The following is a 23,501-nucleotide window of genomic DNA, read 5'->3' on the forward strand; positions in this document are numbered from 1 at the left end:
ATGGGTGAGGCCTGTAGGCTCACAAATCTCATCATGATTACTATGTGTTGAGTTTGCTTAGTCTCCCTGTAAGTGTGTTTTCCTCCATAGAGTTTGATCTGCAACTATGTCATTGTATTTTTATAATTCAGTTTTATACAGTAAAAATGAACATCCAACAGAGAACAGTTTGTGATAATTAGTGCAAAAGGTACTAAATAGTCTTGAGCAAAGGCATAGTGATTGCCAAAAATTAAACAGATTCCAAAATACTTCAGTTGTAGTCATAAAGACTGGTTTTTAATGATTACTAAAACACCTCTCCCACCCACATAATCCAGTTCAGGTTCATAGAGGTGTCAGAGCAATGGTGCCAGTCCATTACAGGGTTAGGGTTAGGGTTAGGGTTTTATTTGGGGATGTAGAAAGAAAACCAGAGTCCCTAAAGGGGAACCTACACAGAGGGATAACAAACGCAATCTACACACTCAACACCTATATGAGGGATTTGAGCTCAGGACATTAGATTTTTGAGGAAGAAGATCTAACCACTATGTCAACCTAATATTATCATGTATCAAAATCTAAAGTATATTTTAATGTAAGTTGTATTGTTTTAGTCATAAAACTAATAAAATGGTTTGTTTTTTTCACGACAAGATTATTATGACAACATACCTCATTAACTGCACCAGAATCACCAAGGCACATAGCAAATTTTGTTGCTAATCCAACAGTGCTGCCTTCAAAGTTAACTCCCCTAAAAAAACAGGAAATTAGTCTTCATCAGCTCATGATGATGTTAGAGAAACATAGAAACTGAAGAGGAGTGCAGTAAAATTACAGTGGACTATCACATGCCTTTACAGGTCCACTTCTTGAGATGCATTCACTATTCCACCACATATAAACATTTATCAGGCTGATTACACCATTCAGGAGCAAAATAAACCATTCAGGATCATGTGGTCAGTGAAATAAATGAGTACCAAAGCATTTTAGGTAAATTACACACATTGTATTATGTATACTGTAATTTAAAAAAGTTTGTACATGCCATTTAATGTTTCTTTTTTTTGTGCGTTCAGGCAAACAGAATGTTAGGTTATATAGCACAGTGTGTGGAGTACAAGTCCAAGGAGGTTATGCTCAAGCTTTATAATGCACTGGTGAGGCCTCATCTTGAGTACCGTGTGCAGTTTTGGTCTCCAGGCTACAAAAAGGACATAGCAGCGCTAGAAAATGTCCAGAGAAGATTAACTAGGCTGATTCCAGGGCTACAGGGTTTGAATTATGAGGAAAGATTAAAAGAGCTGAGCCTTTACAGTTTAAGCAAATGAAGATTAAGAGGTGACATGATTGAAGTGTTTAAAATTATGAAGGGAATTAGTACAGTAGATCGAGACTTGTATTTTAAAATGAGTTCATCAAGAACACGGGGACACAGTTAGGAACTTGTTAAGGGTAACTTCCGCACAAACATTAGGAAGTTTTCTTTTACACAAAGAAAGATAGACACTTGGAATAAGCTACCAAGTAGTGTGGTAGACAGTAAGACGTAAGTGACTTTCAAAACTCGTCTTGATGTTTTTTTGGAAGAAAAAAGTGGATAGGACTGGCGAGCTTTGTTGGGCTTAATGGCCTGGTCTCATCTAGATTGTTCTAATGTACTGTACTGTATTTGCCTTCCATGCATTCGCACCTACTTACGTCACAAACTGAGCATTATCATGCTTCTTCCTTGGAAGCAGTTCTGACTTTCGCCAGCTGAGAAAATTGTTGAGGGTGATGTCTGGGTCTCTATTGACAGCAATTTTGTCATTTTGCCACACCTCCAGTCCAACCAATACAACACGAATGTTAACAGTCCGATAAAGCTGAACAGAAAAGTATAAATAGAATTTTAGAAAAGGCAGCAAAAATAAGGAAAAACATTTTAAATTTGAATAATGCAACAATACTAAAAATATGTATTTTTTTTAAAGTAAAAAGATTATTTGAGTTAAGTATAAATATAGCACAAGTCAGTCTACCTGATCAAATAAGTGAATAATACTTAAACCAATTTAGGCCATCCATTCATCATTTACCTTGTCAACATGGTTTACCACTTCCAGCATTCGATTGCGAACCTTGTTAAAGTCCATTTTGAATTTTGCATACTGAAACAAAAAAAAAAACAGCATATCAGAATCGTACATCTTGAAAGATGCAATTTTTTTTACTGTAATCAGTGTAGCATTAATTCATTTCAGTGCCAGTGTGGGAATTTTACACAATGCCATCAATATAAATATGTTTACTATCAACAATTTCAGTATAACAGAAAAGCTGTAAATTGCGCAAGTGTGGCTTAATGATCCACATAGCTACCCCTGTATCTTTAAAATACAAACATCTTATTGTCTTTGGTGGCAGATAACTTAGTTTTAATTTTTACAATGGAAAGAGCAACCCCTTGACCTCACATAAATATGAATTTCCCTTTTTTGGTTTCTACTGTATATTTAGAACTCTCACTATAAATTACACACTCCGAAGAAGCAGGTAAAAACTAGCATTGTATAACTGCTATGTTGCTTTGGATAAAGCATAAGCTACATATTAATATTTTTATTTTTTATTAATTTTATTACAATCCATACAAAGCAATCAAGTTTTTACAAAAAGAAGAATTGAGTTAAGAACAGATCGATCCCCACCCCTGAGAGAGAGCGCAAGCCAAAAGGCGTAAAATTTAAGGCTTGTAAACATACCTAAATGAATAAATTCTCTGTGCTTTATAAACTTATTTTAAAATATTACTGATTAGATCCTGCCATGTTTTGAAAAAAGTCTGTACGGATCCTCTAACTGAGTATTTGATTTTTTCCAATTTCAAATAACATCGGTTTCCCACTGACTTAAAAGAGGAGAGTTTGGGTTCTTCCAGTTTATCAGAATGAGTCTGCATGCCAACAGTGTAGTGAATGCAATCACAATTTGTTTGTCCTTCTCCACTTTAAGACCCTCTGGAAGAACCCCAAACACAGCTGTTAATGGGTTAGGAGGGATTGTGAGTCCAAGGCTGTCTGAGAGGTAATTAAAAATGTTTGTCCAGAATAATGTTAGTTTGGTGCAGGCCATAGAACATGTGACCCAATGAGGCTGGGGCTTGGTTGCAACGTTCGCAGGTTGGATCATGCCCTGGAAACATTTTGGAGAGTTTTAGTCGAGACAGATGTGCTCGATATATAATTTTGAGTTGTATAATTGTATGCTTTGCGCATATGGAGCTCGAGTGAATTCTCTGCATTGCTACTTTCCACTCCTTTTCTGATATATTATTTGAGAGATCTTTTTCCCAGTGTCCTCTTGGATCTTTGAAAGGAAGGGATTGTAAAATGATTTTATATATTGTCGAGATGGAGTCTAATTCCTTGAGATTGAGCAATATTTTTTCCAGCGTGGATGAGGGTGCAAGATGAGGAAAATCTGGAAGGTTCTGTTTAACAAAGTTCCTGATTTGAAGATAGTGAAAGAAATGTGTAGCTGGAATGTTAAATTTGGAACGTAATTGTTCATAGAATGCAAAGACGTTGTCTATATAAAGATCTCTAAGCAAGTTAATTCCAATTTTTTTCCAGATATTAAAAACTGTATATGTTTGTGAAGGTTGAAAGAGATGGTTCTCTTGCAGGAGTGCCACAGATAGAAGCTTCTCCGTCTTAAAATGCTTTCTACATTGGTTCCAGATTTTAAGTGAGTGGAGCACAATTGGGTTATTAGTGTATTGCCGATAACATGTGTTTATTGGAGCGCAGAGCAAGGAATACAAAGAAGTACTGCAGGATTTTACTTCTATTGCGGTCCAAGCCTGTGTATGTTCTTCTATTTGTATCCAGGTTCTTATCGCCTGCATATTTGCCGCCCAGTAAAAAAACTGGAAGTTAGGTAGAGCCATGCAGCCTTCTGCCTTTTGTCTTTGTAGGGTCGCTCTTTTGATGCATGTATGTTTTGAATTCCAAATAAATGAGGTTATTGCTGAATCTAATTGCTTAAAGAATGATTTATTAATGTATATTGGGATGTTTTGAAATAAAAAAAGGAGCTTAGGAAGAATATTCATCTTAACAGTGTTAATTCTTCCAGCTAGTGTGAGATGAAGAGTTGACCATCTATGCAAGTCTTGTTAGCTACATAAACTACTTACATACAAATTAAGGTTGTAAGGAGTCAGTGTAATTACACTGGGGACAGTTAAGAGTTACCAATTAAAGTAACCTGCAAATCTTTGGGAAAACTGAAATAGCCACAGAAAAATCCATGCAGACATCAGAAGACCATGCAAACTCTACACAGACAACGCCCAAGCATTGGGATGCTGAATTGTGATGTAGCACTGATGTACCTGAACATGATGTCAGTGTGAGTGACTTATCTCAATCAACATGCTTTTCATTCAAAGTTACATGACACCGCAAGTATTGTTTAGCATGGAGGAACTAATTGGCAGTTTTAAGTTTTTATTAAACAACAGTAAAAATGATCAGTGAACACCTCCAGCACTGGAGAAGATGGTAGTGGATGCCGCTTTCACCTTCTGGATTCACAGCTAGCTGACTGGATGATTGAAGTCTGTCAAACTGGGGAACTGTGTCTCTAGGACAGTAGTAAGCAACATTGGGGGTCCCACAAGGGACTGTTCTGGCCCTTTTCCTGTTCACATTCACAGCAGACTTTAAACAAAAGTTGAACTTTTGCTACATTCAGAAGTACTCTGATAACACACCTATTCTGGTGTGTTTAAGGCATGGGTAATAGCAGTCACCCACTCCACAACATTTTGGTGGGTCAGAGAAATAGATGTAACAGTCGTCTTCTCTCACTGCGCTGTAGAAGAGAACGCTTCAGAAGATCATTTGTGACATTTGACATGTGACATTTTATAATGCTGTTGTCAATACAACTGAATCATAACCTGGTCACCACTCTGCCTTTCAATACTGTAACAAATGACCCCTTTGTACATTTTACTATTTATTTATTTATGCTTGTTCTCCTTGCTTTTATAATAATTTTTTAACATTTTTTACTGATGTGTTTGAGCTACTGGATGCCTGAATTTCCCTGTGGGGATGAGTAAAGTATCAATCTATCCCATTCATCCATCTAATCAATTTCTGAAATTACCTGTAATGCTAAGATGTTTTTTAGCCTCATGATTGTATTTGCCCCCTGCATGTGTTGTGTGTAAAGCTCTGCATTTAACTAGAGTCGACTGTGTGTGCCTCTGAACTATCTTAAATTTGCCCTGAAAGATGGCTGCACCATTAGTAGACATGGAAAGGAAACCTGTCAAAAGATACTGCATCCATAAACAACACAAAAATGAATTATTCTTACCTCAGTTCTGTCAGCAACAAGGTACATTTCCACATATTTTTTTGCTTTGTCAAGGCCAGATGATTTCTGAAGAAAAAATTGGTTTTTAGAATATTTTACAAATAAGTAATATGCCGTAAACACTGCGGTTAATGCATTTATACTTACAATTTTAATAATCTCTCTGTTTAACACACTATGGTGACAATGTAAATAATATGGGAAGTAAGCATATAAGTTAGTTAGTTATGGGCAAATTTCACAAGAGAGGGACGTCTATACCATATGCAGCCAGAGGCAATGCCTGCCCCCTTCTCTGACTGTAATTAAGAGGGTCTGTTATCTTGTCACATCCCAGAGGGGGTTTAGAGACTCCCTGCAGTGACACTTCATTAATATATAAAAATACACTATGATAAACTAGGCATTTAGGCCAAAAGGAGTGTATAACCCAGCAGGATCACTGCAGTCATGTGGTTAATGTAATCATCAAAAAGAACCATCACCAGATTTGCATACCCTGTTTATCATGAATTTCAAAAGCATTCTGACAGCCTTCTAAGAAATTAAGGAGGAACTCAAGATAAATTGATATCTCTAATCCAAATTAAACTCACCGAGTATTGCGGCTTAAAAATTGAAGAAAGCTTTGGTTCTTGGTCATAAAAGGTAATATTTGAATCCCCACAGGTTGCTCGTTTCATCCTCAAATGTTCTTGCCTATAAACAGCATGTTCTCCATCTTTAGCTCCTATTAGAGGCTCAATTAAGAATGCATTCTGCTGCTCGGCAATGAGCAATCCGCTGGAAAAAATGGTTATCCAATCAATACAAATCGAATTTTTGTACATTAGACAGACTCAATTGCATAACAGCAAAGCATGGAAAAACAACAATCCATGTCTCAAAAACAAGGCTGTAAAACAGTTAAATAACAGCATTATTTAATAAAAATTGATTTTTCTTGACTCGGCACTTGCAGTTACATGTGGAGCACCATTTATTATCTGAATTAAGTGATTCGCTTTTCACAGTTTGTTCTATTTCTGTGTTTCAGTTGGACACTCTGCCCTTTTATATATCGCCCTGTTAGGCTAGACAATATTTAAACATGAAAAAGTTGTCAATCTTTAAAAAGTTTTGAATTGTAAGTAAATGCTATGTCTGTTTTTCTAAAAACAAACTGAGGTTGATTCATTTGATTGAAGTAACAAATCAGTTCTTAGTTTTTCACTCTGGGAGTTCAATGGTTAGCGCCTGGACTTTAAACCTTGTGCAAAGTTGCTGTCTGTGTCAGTTTGTTTGTTCTTTCCATGTCCATGCAGGTTTTTCTCTAGGTACCCAAGCTTTCCTCCCACATTTCAAAGACATTCAATAAAATAATTGCACATTTTAAACAGGTCCTGGGTGTGCATTAGTGGGCCCTGTAATAAACTGGAACCCTTACCTGTTATCTGATTCTGCTGGGACAGGCTTATATCACCAACACCCCTGAACTGGATTAAGCCGGTTTAAGAATGTTGTGTCATTTTAATATACTAGATTTGGTGGTGATATTAAAAACATTCTGAATGTTATTAAGAAGAACTGATGTTTTGAAGATTGGATTTTTTAATCAAGAGCAAAATATTATAACATTGTGTTTCCATTACACACCCCAAAGATATGCATCTTAGATTGATTTAATTCCTGCCTTGCATCCAGTCCAATCTGGTTTCCTATAATTGGAGTGAGTTTAAAAATGGATGGAGAGACGCACTTAAATATGGTCATTAATTGCCTTATATGCTTTCCCAGGAAGCAGTACAGTTTATCTACTAACTGTGCTAAATGTTTCTAATTAGCCTGAAAACTGATAATTGCTAAAGGCATGTTGGTTATTAGGGCTAATTATAGGCCTTGTGAGCTCAACTTGGCAAACTTCTGTTTCAAATAAAAATATTGGGAAATGGAGGGAAAACTGAGGAGAAGAGAAGAGGTGTCTAAGAAAAGTATGAGTGAAAATGAAAGTGGCTGCAGGCAAGTGGCTCCACCATTATTTCAGAGAAGGTCTGTACTCATCTAAGGATCCTTCTAGTTGGGGGCATGAATCAGCCACTACAAAGGCAAAATAGAAACTCCTAGTAAAAAAAGAACCACACTTCCAATTAATAAACACTAAAGCTCTTTATAAGAAGGCTGCAAATCCTGTGGTACTGAACGTGTATCTAGCCATTCATTTTCTGATCATTCCAATTCTCCTAAAAGGCTGTGTACCCACTTCGTCTAGCACAATTTTGAGTCCCTGGTCACCCCAACAGAAGTTCACCAAAGCACCTGGACAAAACCCAAATGAGCATAGGGAAAGTATGGGCACACTCAACACAGATAGTGACCGTGACTTAATTTGAACCCAGATCCATACACCTTTCAGGCAGCAGTGCTAACCACTGAAGGTGGCACCTAACTCCAGCCATTGTTCTGGATTTGCACAAGCATCTAGGTACCAACCACAGGCATAATTTGTAGTGGCAGTTTATTGCATAAAATACTAAGACTTTTGGAATGACATTCTCAAATCCAGCAAGTCCATAGTCTATCCCAGCAGCACTGGGCACAATGCAAGAACCAGTTCTGAACAGTTTACTAGTCCACTGTAGGGTACAGTCATATAGACACCAACACAGGGTCTGTTTAGAACCATCATTCAACCTAACATGTACATCAATAAGAATGTTACAGGAAAAATTAAATACTAGGAGAAAGACACAGGCAGAAACATGCACACCCTACACTGGCAGCAGCTGGGCACTGGATTTACACCCAGGACAGTGAATCCACGAGGCAGTAGTACTTAGCACTGTACTACCCGAAACACCAGAGTGTATGTAGTAATTTCTTATAAATGTCGAGTTTTGACTTTCCTCATTTGCTATTTACTTAGAATATATTACTGCATGAGCTGCCAAAGTTGAATATGTGTCATATGTTAGCAATGCTGGGAAAAATAAGACATTGCAATATCCTCAGGAACTAACAGAAGTAAATAAATGCAGTACTTGGAATTATTCGCTGTTGTAATGTGCTATAAAGTCCAGGCTGTGTTAGCATATTTTGATACTTTAAATACTTTCACAATTTGCGTATTTTGCACAGAGAAATGTTCACTTATACGAAGTGTAAAAACCTTCCAACTATAGAAAAGGAAATATCATGATGATGCATAAAATAAACATAAAAACTTTCAACAGCTGAGTCTAACGTGTGAGAAGGAAACATTTGCCAAATTAAACTTCAATATTTTAGGCTGGACAGAATTTAGATTTGCAGAGAGAAAAATCATTTACCTCATTCCTTGACAAAGGCTTACACTAACTGAAGAGCCCTTTACACCCACAATGTGGCCCTGATAGAAACAGTGTTCCTGTATAGGAAAATGCAGAGATCACTTAATAAAAATGTATTCAGACATTAATGGGTCTTTATTCTACACAGTACACATAGGGAGCAGTGCCACATGGCATTTTGTAAAGCAAATAATGAGATTAAAAGATTAAAGAGATGCACTTTAAACTGTAATACAATATATGCCATACAGAGCACTGCTCTACAGTATAGTCACAGTAGATAAAGAGCACCTTAAACATCTAATACTGCACTGGCATTTTTTCTATTAAAGTATATAATAAAACTTTAAAAAAGTAAATATAAAAATATCAGGATCTATGCTGTACCACACACCCACCTTGCTGTCTGGAGATCTGGTTACTTCAGTACCATTTGGTAAGTAGTATGTCTCAGTGTAATCTTTTGATAAGAGATTTCTGCAAAATAGTTATGTTATTTATTAAAAAACATAAATCAAATGCATTGGCCAGGAGTATTAGGTAATAATGCACACGAATCCACCCCCCAATCATTTAGAAACTATTACTGTATATGGTGCAGTTGGTGCATAAGGCTTTGTATTAAATCCATTTATGAATATATTATCACCACTGTCTAATAAAATGATGATCCAGAAAGCAAACATTAACAGAAAATAAAAAACTTTACTAAATCTGAGCACTACACATTGTTAACATATTCGTGCTGTTCATTTAATCAGTGTAGACACTACTATTATACATGCTAAAAGTGTAACACACTCAGACGTAAGTATGCATATACGTCTGAGATGTTAAAAAACCAAATCCACTGGCCCTATAGGCGGGAGTTGACTATCCTCATAGGTCTGAATTGTGCACTTTTAGCCATGTGGACTTGATGGTGCTGTTTGATTACAGAGTAAACCTGAACCATCCTGGGGAAGCACTATTGACTTTCTCCCATTCACCCATCTCTGCAGGCAACTATATGGTCCTAATTGTATGCAATGGAAGCAGTTTATATTTTATTGAAAAGAATACAAGGTACTTCAATTCTGTGTTCTGTGTTAAGATTAAATGTAAATGTTATAGTATAGTGATTCTAAAAAAAAATACCTCAAACATTTTATTTATTTCATTGTATTTGCTTATGAGAGAAGGTGAGAAACAGTAAAACAGTACCTGTTTTTTTGAAGATGGACAGTGTAATTTTTCCCCTCTATTCTTAAGGCATATCTTAATTTCTCTGGATATGGATTCTGGGAAAGATAAAAATGTTCCTCAGTAAGAATGCAAGAATTCAGTCAGTATTTTGGCAGAATACATATAATGTCTAACAGTTAACTGACTGGTTTACAAAATTCTTTCCATGGCTAACAATATGTTCATTCCTTCTCCCATCCAATTGTCGCATCCATTTCACATTTCACAGAGAGCTGGACACAAGTTATTAGGAAGAAACCAACCTCACTACTTCAGAGAGAGAGAGAGAGAGAGAGAGTGTACCTGCTGAGAATCATCAATTAACCTAATCTACACGTATTTGGAATGGGGAACAGTGGAGAGAATCCACACTGACACACAAGGAACATATCTGCACCACACAGTGCTTACGCCCAGGTCCCTGCACACATGAGGCAGCAGCACTAGCCACCAGACTGTCAAGCACTCCATCACTACTTCAGAACACTTTAAATACGCACTATAATAGAATATACATAATCATACATAGCATTTTTTAAAATAGGCTGGTTAAGTGGCCTGCTCAGAGTCACATGAAATGGCAAACTTAGGATTGTTAAGTCTGTGCACCTGTAACTTCTTGAGATCCACAGTCCCAAATATCCATTGCCTATTTAGTCAGATTAGATGTCCTACACTGTTACACCAACACAAGTATAAAAAAAAAAAAAAAATTACTAAGAAGTTTAGGCAAATAAACTGAACAATCGGTCAGTGTTCATAAAAGAACAACCATGAGTGACAATTAACCCTTTAAACTCTGCCTTATTTTTGTCCATTTTCTGTTACTTTGATTGAACGGGCTCTAACTTTATCATTCTTCACTCAATATACATGTTCTGTCCTTCCAAATAAAAGTCAGATTTTCTCTTTCAGAATTTTTACACTTCGAGAATATAGATATGCTGTATCAATTTGAAGAGTAGATCTTACTGTCAGAATATACTGTATTGGTAAAGAAATTACATGGTGCATCCAAATCACAACACTAATAGTCGAAAGACTCAAAAACATCTTCACAAAAAAAATCTGAAGTATAGAAAATGGATTGTGTTGTCATTTGAAAGTTGAAGCACCCCTTTTATTTGGTAGATAATATTCCGTGCATCAAATTGTACAACACATTTGAATCAGAACGTTCAAGAAAGCCTTTGGGAGTTGTTGGGGACAGGTGTTACTGAGCTACAGCAATTCGGCCATCTTTGAGGAAAAAGAAAAAACATTACAACATGGTATTGGAGTATGCCAAGTCATTTTAACAGCAAAACACTGTACTTTAATTATAGCAATGAGAAAATTCATGATTGTATGCAGTGTTTAAAAACTTTGCCTCATTTCAGCCTTACCAGGCGAGTCCAAAACAGTGGGGCAGAGTTCAAAGGGTTAATTGCCATATTATTTAGAGCTCTATTAAGATTCCTTTTAAAGGGTTAATAAGCAGTGAATCATTTTGAAATTATTAGGAAAGTACCTGCTAAAAAAAAAAAAAAAGAAGTGAGAAAACGCTGATGCATCAGCAACAGTCCTTAATGGTACAAGCGCAAAAGCATTTCGAGTCAATTAAAATCAAGTTTTAGCAAACCACATGTAAGCAGAGCATTAGCTTACAAAATTCAACACTTCCTTAGTAACATGCATGTTATAAATGTTCAGTTTTGACACCAACCCTCTCAGATCTTATACTCAAGATCATTTCCTGTATCTTTTGCTTTGTGCTTACTCTATACGCTTGAGTTACTGGATTTTGGAACAAAAAACATACAAAAATATTAAGTTAAAGAGAAAACATGTAAGGAAACCCAGAAAAATATATAATATGTAAAAAGAATAACACTATAACATAAGTTAGCAAATTGATTTAAAGCTGAGGTACAATTTCTGGTCCTGTCACAGCTTGGATGTACCTGAGTTTTGTGAAGATACTTTGGTTTTCTCTATTGTTGTGAAGATGGGCAGGTAGAGTACCTAGAAAAGTAAACTGCACCTATGAGTTGGGGAGTCCATGCACGAGTAAGCCCTGTGACCACAGGCTTTGTTGTTTTGATGATCTGGTAACTCTACAGGCCATGCATTTGTAATGTATGACAAAGAAATAATAATTGTGTTCCTCACCTGCACCTGGAATATCACTACTTATCATCACCACAATATTTGTGTTATATGTTTATATTATCGGTATCATGGTGGTATCATGAGATACCAAGATAAGATGAGCTCACACAATGGATGAAGTAAAGCACGTGCACTTTCCCAGAATGCATTGTTTTGGTTTGTTTTTGAATGGCTTGTCTTCTTTAAATGGGAATGCATTTCTGCTGGTTATTACCTTTTTGATATCATGGTAAGTTGGCATTTCTTATAGTACATCTGTATATCTCTGTACTCACGCTCAGTATGAAACCTGGTAAATAAAGACAGTAGAACTGAGACTTTAAATACTACTACCTATCTAAGCACAGTGCTGAAAATGTCAGCTCCTGATCATTTTCTAATAAAAAATACATAAAAACCACATCCAAAATAAGGAGCTAGAGTAAAATGAATAAATTTATTTTCCAAATATGCCTATTCCAGTGTATGGTCACATGAAGATGTTTTAAATATACAGTATATATGGTTTGGACGTAAGGTGAAAGACTCCACATTGTTTTGTGCTTGAGGAATGGCAGAGCTTTACTGAGCTGTGGTCAGCACACATAAACAAAGGCCTAAAACAGTCTTAAATTGCTTTTTATGAAAGGTGTATTCTGAAGACTCACTTACACAGAAAGGAAAAAACGTATTTGGTGAATCACAGACCTTGTCAATGTGCAGTTCATTCTCACTTAAGATTGCTGCTTTTCTGATAAGCTCTTACAGAGAAAAGACAATGGCTTCTTTTTCTTACCCATGACAGAATGTACCACAGATAATAACAAACAAGCCACCCCAAGTTTATTGACAGTCATACTCACAAATGCCTTGTGAAATAAATAGACCATACAAAACAGTCTGTCAGTGTAGTACGCACTTTACTAAACAGCAATTTTACAATTAGATAAGTATACATAAAAAGCTAACAATTAATAGTTTTTAAACAGTACAATAAATACTTTCTAAATATCACAGTAAAACAAAGAAGACAGTATACTGAGTGGGTGATTACAAACGTTACTGAGGTAAGTAAAGATGCAAGAAGCAAAATGTCATGGATTATGAGTAAAACAAAGAAACGTTATCACTTCTTTATGGCAGGATCTTGAAAATAATTCAGAAGGTAGAACAAGCTAAGAGCGTTCATGTACATAGCTTTTGGTACATGTCATGAGACCTTTTGTCACATGATTTCATCTTGATTGAACTACAGTCTAACTAGCACACAAACTTTTATGGAATGGATTCCTGAATAAAGAGTAAATAACACCAGTCAATAGTGACATACATCAGAAAATGACCATTCTCTGCTGATTCCTCACTCGTGTTATGGCTGATTTTTTAATTTAGTTTTTATCATGCCTCCTTGAAGCATTAGAAACACTGTATGCATCTTTTATGGGGTTTTTTTACACCTAAGGAATTCAATTCTGATACTTCTCATATTTGCTATTATCCCACAATACTATTTTGTTTTTCTTGTGGGCAGCACCATTTTCTGTCAGCCACATTGATGGCTGTCATAGCGATCTATCCCAGAATTCTTCATTTTTGCTCTACTTGTGACATTATTAATGTCACTTTATAAAGATTGCTGCATCCATTATGTTGTATCCAAGACTGGATAAAAACTGTGTTACTTCCCAGCAATCATTTCTTTGGTGATTATTCTGGTAAACACTTCATTTCAGAACTCTTGACTTCAATTTTTGTTTCACTCCTTGTTCTCTTCTCACACTTTTTTGGTTAATGGCCTTCTTTGTCCGCAACCCTTATTAAAATCCTTCCCCAAAATTACGATTTAAAAAAAAGCTTCAACACATGGAGATGTTCAGCCAGAAGTACAGGATCATGAGTGTTTTTTAACTTTCTTCTTGAGTCTTTTTTTGGTATATATAGTATAATACTACAGTACTAAAAAAACAAGCCAAAAAAAAAAATTAAAATCGCACTCTAATTATGTCACCAAGAATGCTTTTCTTTCTTTTTGCCAAGGTTAGTTTTCATACAAGATGAACGAGGTTAACTCTATTTGTTTCCTTTTATAGACTACTGTAACACAATATTTAATGAACTACCAAAAAAGTCTATTAATAGAGTTCAAGTGGTGCAAAATGCAGGAGCAGGACTATGAGCTTAAACAAGTGAGCATGTTACATCGATTTTAGTATCTCTACAATGGTTACAAGTTTCTTTTGGGATAGATTGTAATAGTCTTTAGTCTGTTTTCAGAGTACTTGCTAGTTTAGCTTCTGAGCACATTTCAGAATTCTCACTTAATATGTACCAAATAATAGAGGTTTTTTGAACATCTTCTTCAGGGTTCTTAAATGTCTCAAGGATGACATATAAAAGAAATAGCAACAATGCTTTCTATTTTTATGACTCTAAGATATGAAACTCCTTACTACGAGAACTTTGTCAGGTACCCTCTATTTGTGATTTTAGGGAGCATTTTAAAACTTTCTTTTATGTTTAAGAAAAATCTTCAATGTATTAGTATTCATTGTTCTTCTTCTTTTAACCTTTTGTATAACAATTTGCATCACATTTTTATTTATGAAAGGTGCTATTTAAAAAGTTTTATTAGTATTTTTTATATGTCCAATGAAAAAGAAAATCTAACGGTAAATGTGAAAACAGTGGAAAATATTGTGTAATGTTTTAGACAACCATATATCAGTTAAAATTTGTCTGAATGATGTAACCACAGCTGAGGTTTTCATTTAGTCCAGTAGGCCAGCCTGATTAAAATCAGAGGGTGTGGGAATCTGTCTGCACTCCTAGCCCGCTCTCATACTCTAATCAAAGCTGCTGCTTCTGAAGAGGTGGCAGCGAGGCTATGAATTGGGGTTTGTCTACATTTAAATTGTTAATCTTTATATTTATTTCATAGTAAGATAATGTTTTTCTAGACCCTCTCTTTAATGTAAAAATAAATCTTAACTCTTTACCATTTTTTTCTCTTGTGATAATAACTGTTAAAGCTACACAGCAAATGAATTACTGAACCAAATGACGTTTTTTTCACAATCCCAAACACCAGTCGTCCATTCTCTGCTGATTAATAACATATAAATGCTGGCACTTACAGTTTCATATTTGTGCATTAATCAGAAAAATAGGTAAGTACAAAGCAGAGAATTTAGCATGCCATAGTACCCATTTACATTTCGGACCTTGTATAAATAACTGAAATTTACTAAAATCAACATTCAACATGTCCCTCAGCTTCAAAACACTATTTTTTAATATACTTTGTAATTCCCTCCTTCACCTTTCATGCCAACATTTAAATCCAAACTGCAAATCTGTTTTCTGTATTCAAAAACTGGCATACTCACAAAGTCAAGTTTCTGGCACCAAACTATTGCCGTTATATCTGTCAACACCCTCTTTATTGTGCTGTATTAATTTATTCCTATTTCTAATGGACAATTTTAGTTCAATTCATTATTTTAATAACGATCTTTCCATTAAACATACAGAGAGCACATGCACAGATTGCAGTAAAATGTCCATCCATTTTATCCAGTTTAAAATCACTAAAAATTATAAATTTGGCAATCAAAGAACACAACTACATGAACTTTGCTTACTTACATATATATGCATAGCTACATAAAAAGACTAGCAAATACAAAGTTCTATGGTTATTCAACGTTCTTTTTCTACTGTTGGAAAAATTTTCATCCATACTTAATCCATTTTTGGGTTGTGGGTGGCCAGAGACTATCCCGACAACATGGGCACAAGGCAGGAACCATTATATAATAATGCACACAAGGCCCAAACCCAGAATTGATCATATGGAGTGAATTTAGATTGTCCATTAGGTCTAACATGACACCTTTCAGGTAGTATGCTAGTAAGGCAGAGTACCTACTGGAAAGCTCCACACAGACTGCAACTGGGATGGGATTTGAACCGAGTCTTCTGGGGCTGTGAGGCATCTATGACAACCAATATGCCACATCAGCTGCAAAGTCTAAAAGCCTTAAGTGGAACAGCTGTAAATTGGTGATCTGACTGGTCTAGTTTTGAGCTGGTGGAAAAACTTAAATCCCAGGATTTTGAGTTCTTCGACCAGCTCAATACTAGACCAGTTACATCACTAGCCCTCTCTTTTCATTGCATAGTTTTGCTCCGCAATTAACTCAAAGCTCCCACGGGAAAAAGTTCTTTTTGGTATTAAAAAATAGAAAAATATGAATGTTCCCTTTTAAATTAAGCTAGCTTAAGATATGGCAATAGAGAAGAGAAAAACAAAAATGCTATTTGGCAAATGTGTACATAATACAAACATGGCCGTTGTTTCTGCTATTATTCCACAGTTAGCTTTACATGCTGTGTATGATGTTCTTTTTTGAGACCAACTGCAGAGGTTTACATTTTTCTTATTGCATTTAATACATGTAAGTCTTGTTGTTTTTAATGTTCTTCTTTAATCACTTTTTCTCTGAAGTTTACTCCATTAAATGCAACTACATAATGATAAGCAGGCGCTGGCAAATGTCAAGAAAAGGTAAAGAGCAGCAAGTACTTCTATAGTATTTCCGCTTATATGGTGATCATTAACAGTCAGTCATCGTCCAAACCGCTATATCCTAATACAGGGTCACGGGGTTCTGCTGGAGCCAATCCCAGCCAGCACAGGGTGCAAGGTAGGAACAAATCCCTCGGCATGGTGCCAGCCCACCGCAGGGCACACGTACACACACACACAACCACACCAAGCACGCACTAGGGACAATATAGAATCGCCAATGCACCAAACCTGCCTGTTTTTGTACTGTGGGATGAAACCGGAGCACCCGGAGGAAACCCACGCAGACACGGGGAGAACATGCAAACTCCACGCAGGGAGGACCCGGGAAGCGAACCCAGGTCTTCTAACAGTGCTACCAATGCACCACCGTGCCGCCCTTTTAATAAACAAACATTACAAAATAAGTAAGTGTTCTTAATCTTGACACACAAGATCTGGAAAAAATATTTATTGAGTATGTAATAAAACATATTGCCAGTATAGAACTGTAAACAACCAGTTCAAAGTACCATTGGGGCTGACAGGCAGTGTGGCGTAGTGGTTAACCCTGACGTTGTGGCTTCAAATCCTGCTACTGACACTGTGTGACCATGAGGAAGTCACTTCACCTGCCTGTACTGCAATTGGAAAAACACAAGAAATAACTAATTGTACTGTATATCAAACGTTGTAATTCCCCTTAGATAAAGGCAACAAAATAAGTAAATGTAAATATGGGCCCCTCAGGATAGAAACTGAGAACCATTTCATTAAAACAATAACTAAAATAGACAACCGAACTAACTTGAATCAGGGCAACGCTTGCAGACACGGAACTGCAATATGAATACTTTAAGTATCATGCACTTTTTTCCAGTACCGACTAAAATTGTGTGTATTCAGATGAGACCAATAAGAAGCAAAAGAAATGCCCCCATTTACAAATTGTACATGCACACATTTGATCCATTCATAGGACCTACAAAAAGTGTGAGCACAATTCACTCACCTCTGCCGATGAAGCATCCCTTTTTGTTTTGGTCAGCCTATGTAGGGTAGTGACTTCATATTTTTCAACATGGGCAAGGTGGGGGTTTCCATTAGTACCTGCAGCTGAAGAAAGGAAAGAAGCAGTGTGAATTTCATCTTGAATGTATCGAAAAAAAAATTTAGTGCCACAATTCTGAAAATTAGGACTACTGATGATTGGCCAACTTATAGGCTGGTCCAGATCTAATTATGCAATTTTCATTATGCTATAACTTATTAAGTTTATTACATAGAAAATCACCCGAAAAATCCCGGACCATCGAGAAGTGTGCAAACTGACGACATAAAGAATCGTCTTCGCGCCGAACTGGAATCATCCCCACATAAATCAAAGTCATCCAGACGATCTGGATCTGCATAATTAGATCTGGACCACCCTGTATATTTGCAGGATCTTAAGTATAGATAAAGGCCTGAAGTTTGCATGTTTTCCCTGTGCTCATGTAGGTTTCCTTTGGTTATTCTGGTTTCCTTCCATATTCAACTTGCATCCATGAGTTTAGATTTAGTCTTACATCTAAAAGATCTGCAGGTTAGACAAACTATCCCTGTGTGAGTGTGGGTGGGTTGCACATGAATGACGGACCGCCTGTCTAAAGGAGGTCCTGTCTTACACCCAGTACAGATGGGATAGGATTCACCTCCAGATAACCATGTAATGAATGGATGGAGGGACGAACAAACATTTACATCTAAATTTGGAAATAAACTTGACAATAAATGCTCCACCCTGCCCACAGAGATAATCCTTCTTTGACCGAGCACTGGCATCTTATGAAAGCTCCTTAGACATGGGATATCTGTAGTGGCTGGCTACACATCACTTCCTTTTTGCCTGGGAGAAAATGCTTAGCCAAGCATAAAATTGAAAAGCCGATTAGGCACAAGACAGTTAGTACATGGAAAGGAAGCTTGTAAAACAATAATGACTTTTAAAAATATGCTATCTTTTATTGTATTGCATTTGTTGCTGCCAGCTGCAAAATAGCACTAGAGAGCAATTAATGAGGACTCTGCTGATTTCCTGTTAAGTTGCATGAATAACTTTTTCCTGAAAGTCATAAATTTCAAGGTAAGAGCAGGGGGGCAAAATTAAAAAAAAAAAAAAAAAAGGTGTCTGGAAACAGTGCCATTTTTAGCAATAACTGTACTTACTGTCAAAACTTTTCTCAGTTAAAAACAAAAGAAAAGACAACTGAGTTGAAAGTAGGATAGCAGCCGAACTCGTGGGAAGTGACGTCTGGCCCTTTTGTTTCATTAATTTCTTTTCTTCACTTAGTGTCCATAATCAGATGTTTAGGACAAAAGTACATTAGAAAAAGCCAACTGGACCAGTCTTTGATAATAATATTTCACGTTTTACTAAAAGTAAAGCATTTGGGAATTTATTGTTAAGTGGGTAAAAATCATTGCTGTCACCATAACTGATTATAGTGTCATTCCTTTTGAATGTTAACAGAGTCTGATTTTAAACTAAGAATGAAAGGATTTTTGGAAGCTTTATTTTTTATTTAGAGTAACATTCTTAACCCCACCTTATCAAATTCACGATCAGCAGGAGTGGACCCAATCACAGCAGCATTGGGTGCAAGGTAGGATGGGGTGCAAGTCCCACAGACCCCATACAAGCTTATGTGGCCAGTTTGGAGTTTACAATTAATCTAACCTGCATGTATTTGTAGACAAGAGAGAAAAACCCACATAAAATCTTAGGCGAACACGTAAACAACAACAACAACAATATTTATTTCTACAGCACATTTTCATATAAATCAACTCAAAGTGTTTTATGAGATGTTAAAGAAAAAGTTACAAGCAGGGAAAAAAACTATTTCAAATAAGATAACAAAATCAATAAGTAGCACACAAAAAATAGCAATGCAATATGATTAATAGAGAACTAGAGTCCTTATATATAGAAACCAGTTTTTAAGTCTCTAAAGAAGAAAAAAAAAACAAAATCTGCAGGGGTTCCAAGGCTAAAGACCACCCAGTCCCCACTGGGCATTCTGTCTAACAGAAATGTTTTAAAGTCGTTTCTTAATATTTTTTTAGGCTTCATTTTAGAGTAAACTCACAAGAACAATGACCCTGTGTGAGATTCACACCCAGGACGATGGTCGTGCGCAGCAGCAGTGCTACTAACCACTGTTCTACTGTGCCGGCCATTTATTTTTGAGGCATAACACAAATACAAGTCACTGAATAAAAAGTATGTAACTTTCTGAAGAAAAAGCAAATCAACTGCACTGACGTAAATTTTCCAATATACAAGATATGATTCACAGGTAAAGCATACAGTTAATAGTTTATTTAAAATGCAGACCTCTAACCCTTGGCTGCGTGAACTTCTTTCTGGGGCCTTTCATAAATTATTCCTCACTTTCTTTTTAGTAGCCTCCTTAACGTTAAAACAATTGGTTTACTTTTATTATAAACTGTTAAATGTATCATTAATAAATAAATCTGAATAAGGACATGGGTCTGTTGAAAACTTCATGGCACTATTACACCCAGAGCACTTCTTCCCATAAACCGCTATGCGTTTAATTTGCCGTGATCTGATCACAGTCTATAGTACGAGTCTAGAACAAAAATTGCAGCACTGTATCTTTTTAAATATATTTAAATTTTCTCCTGAATTTTAATATTGTCCATTCATTATTTTTTTCCTTTCGAGGATACTCGGTTAATTCTTTTGTGTGGTGCGTCTTTCTGTCTAAAACAATGAGTGATTAACAAGATCCTTGGCAGTGAAGTGGCTGCCTGACAGCCCCCAGGACCCTCATTCGATTCCCCCGCAGGGGTGCCGTTTACTTGTGTGCGAGTTTCCTTCAAGGCTCCAGAGTCCCTCAGATTGTCGACTCTAAATTGATGGGAGTATGTTTGAGTTAAGTGACAGACTGGCGGCCCATTCACGTTTGTCTTACAGGTCTGGCACTGGCAACCTATAACCACGTGCTGGACAAAGCGGCTTCAGATAATGGATGGATGGGAATGCCTCTGGTACATACTGTAGCACAGCTCAGAAGATACCAGTTTATTACATTGTGTTCTATCAAGACTGTAGCATTTCCAATATATATATAGTAACATCTAATTTAATGCAGCCGTAGTCAAGCTAACCATGCTGATTTCCTGCAGTCCAAATTTCCTGTCGTCATCCGTTTCATGCTAATCTGATTAAGATGTTGCACTGTAATCCCTTTTAACTTTATTATCTAATGAAGAGCCTCGTGGGTCATCAAATGATGATTGTCTGGGTAAAAGACCGGACTTCTATTACTCACCGAACTGTGCAAAACGAAGTGTGTAAAAAGGCACACTTACTTGTAAACCATGAACAGTTTTCTATACGCCTTCTTATTGACATACATTAACATTTTCATAATAAACAAATCAGAAAGTGTTTTCATATTCTATCCGTTCTCTCAATAACAAGTTCACACACGCGTTTACTTGATCGTATACCTTTAACTGCAAATAAATAAATAAATAATTTTAGACGTTGCGTCGATAGGATAAACTACACGCAGTCTCTATATGTTCGAAAGAAACAAACAGAAAGCTCCGCGAAGTGCTTACCGTAAGTTAAAAGGTAAAGGTAAATCCCAAGGCACCCAGTCAATACGATCCAGCGCATGTTTACCGCCCGGGACTTTACTAAATTATGCTCTTTCTCTTCAGTCCATAACCCTTAAAACCTTAAGAGGAAGTCCTAAACCCTCCCTGCGCCGGCAGAGAACGACTAGCATTGGCCCGAGGGCGCCTTGGGCGGAGGTTTAATTTCTTTACGATTCAGCAATATTCTCTTCAGTCAGTTTTAATGACTCAGTGAGTGGCCGGACGTAATACACCTTTTACTGGAAGAGCCGTTTGGTGCGAACGCTAAAGGAGGGCTTGGCCAAGTGGCGCGTGTGAAGTGCCGGGGCGCTGTGTGTATTGGGGGGTCATTCGGTGGAGGGGGTGGCTATAAATGTTGTATTTTTAGCTTTCCTATATGAAAATAATTTCGCGACTTATCATTAGCACTCTTTGTGCAAAAAATGTTTTTATTTAATTCGGTGATATGTTGAGAAGCACATTTGAATTAAAAAGTAAAAATCCAAATCAAAGAATGTTCTCAACCCCGGTATTATCTCGTTCAGATAATATTCTGCGTCTTTCGACTAACTTCAGCTTCGTCTTGGACTGTGAATTGCGTTTGTGAATATGGGGCGAGTACACGAAGTGGCACTGGTTAGATGGGTGTGCCAGAATTCGATCAGCTGCCCAAATGAACGGTCGGCTGGAGAAATAAAGAAGTGTTAACTGCCAGAGCTATCCTGCTTGAATCGTGGCGTTAAGCTGCACTCTTTCTGGAGGAGGGGGGTGACAGGCTTTGCATTTAGCTGGATACAGATTTGTACCACCTTGTGATAGGTGGACAGGTACCAGAGCATATGAACAAAATATGCAGAAATGCACGTTTGTGTTTGTTTTTTTTTTCTTGCTAAATCATAGCATGCCCTAACTCACCATAAAAAAGGCAGGGAAGTTTGTTGTGTAATGACTGTGCCACTTAGGAGAATGAAGGATTGCGTCAAAAGGGAACTGTCCCTGGGGTAATCAGTATGATTTACGCAGCAGAAGTCCCTCCTTTAACTGTAACATAATATTACAGTTTGCACATATCGATTAGGTAACCACTGTTAGCTTACATCATTGATTTGCATGGGCCTGGCAATTTCCGCGGTACACGGTGCTTACTTTTTTATTTTTTGTAACTCAAATCGCAATACAAAATAAACTATAAACGGTGCAGCTGTATAGGGGCAAATACAATGCATGTTGCTGCTAGCGCAAATTAATTTATTATCGGGGATCAAAAGTGCTGTCAATCGAAATATCCAACACACACTTAAGTTGTGGTTCATCCAGGCGAGGCAGAAAATGTCTCTCGTGGCTTAAACGCTCGTTAAGAGCTTAAATATAAAATTAAACTATTTGTATTTTATGTTTTCTCCACAGTCGAAAAAGCGTTTCAGTTTCCATCCATCCATCTGTTTCTCAGTCTTATGCAGTCCTAAACAGCGTTTGGGGGTGACATATACTTGCTAGACAGGACCCGACGCAGGACAAGGGCCCCAGCCTATTGAAGGATTTACGGCAGACTGAGATAATCCAGTTAATGTAAGAACGCTTTTGTGATGCGGAAAGAAATCCCGATTACTCAACAAAAAGATAAGGTTTAGAACTGTACGCAATCCTGAAGTTCGTGTCCGCTTCCTTGAGCTTACATATTGCATCGCACGCAAAACAGGGACCAACACTGGACGGGATGCCGGTCAGTAAAAAGACACATTCACTCAACTTGGGACAAATTATTGAAGTCAATTAACATGAACCATTTTCGAACATTTCAGTTATTACCATTTACACTTGGACCATCTTTACTCGAATTTCTACTGTTAACTATGTTAACTGTTACTGTTAGCGTTTCACTTTTGCAATATTTCCATGTGTATTCGTAGTATTCTTTTGTTCTGTTTATTACAGTAATTAGCTGTATTCTGTTTTAGATTGTTAGCGCAGCAAGGGCGGTCTGATGAGACAGGCGCCATATAACGACGAATTTAATTGATGACTGTTAAGATTATATATTTATATACAAATGTATGAACGTGTGGGTGCGTGTGTGCCCACTAAACTTTAAATCAGCATTATTTTGGAGAGCGAAGTTTAGATAAATCACGTAGCTACCTGCTTTGTGATTCACCGCTAATATAGGAGGGGATATATCAACGTGCCTCCTATATCATAACAGACGTGTACATTAAGGTAAATTGGTGATTTCAAACTGATCTAGTTGCGTTTGT

The 23,501-nt window shown here is 36.9% G+C and overlaps 1 protein-coding gene across 1 annotated transcript in view; it reads right to left on the minus strand.

The window, feature by feature from the left end:
* The window catches only part of adam8a (ADAM metallopeptidase domain 8a), a 42,597-nt gene extending 21,259 nt beyond the window's left edge, over positions 1–21,338 (minus strand). Inside the window, exons 1-10 of the mRNA XM_039773641.1 lie at positions 21,229–21,338; positions 17,603–17,706; positions 9,873–9,949; positions 9,068–9,146; positions 8,670–8,746; positions 5,961–6,147; positions 5,365–5,430; positions 2,070–2,141; positions 1,690–1,856; positions 658–739 (exon numbers count right to left, since the gene is read on the minus strand). Coding sequence (XP_039629575.1) covers positions 658–739; positions 1,690–1,856; positions 2,070–2,141; positions 5,365–5,430; positions 5,961–6,147; positions 8,670–8,746; positions 9,068–9,146; positions 9,873–9,949; positions 17,603–17,706; positions 21,229–21,286 — 969 coding nt within the window. The 5' untranslated portion in view covers positions 21,287–21,338. The remainder of the gene's footprint in view (positions 1–657; positions 740–1,689; positions 1,857–2,069; positions 2,142–5,364; positions 5,431–5,960; positions 6,148–8,669; positions 8,747–9,067; positions 9,147–9,872; positions 9,950–17,602; positions 17,707–21,228) is intronic.
* Between the last annotated feature and the right edge of the window lie 2,163 nt (positions 21,339–23,501).

The sequence above is a fragment of the Polypterus senegalus genome, chromosome 1 (assembly GCF_016835505.1).
Source record: "Polypterus senegalus isolate Bchr_013 chromosome 1, ASM1683550v1, whole genome shotgun sequence".
Taxonomy (NCBI): Eukaryota; Metazoa; Chordata; class Cladistia; order Polypteriformes; family Polypteridae; genus Polypterus; species Polypterus senegalus.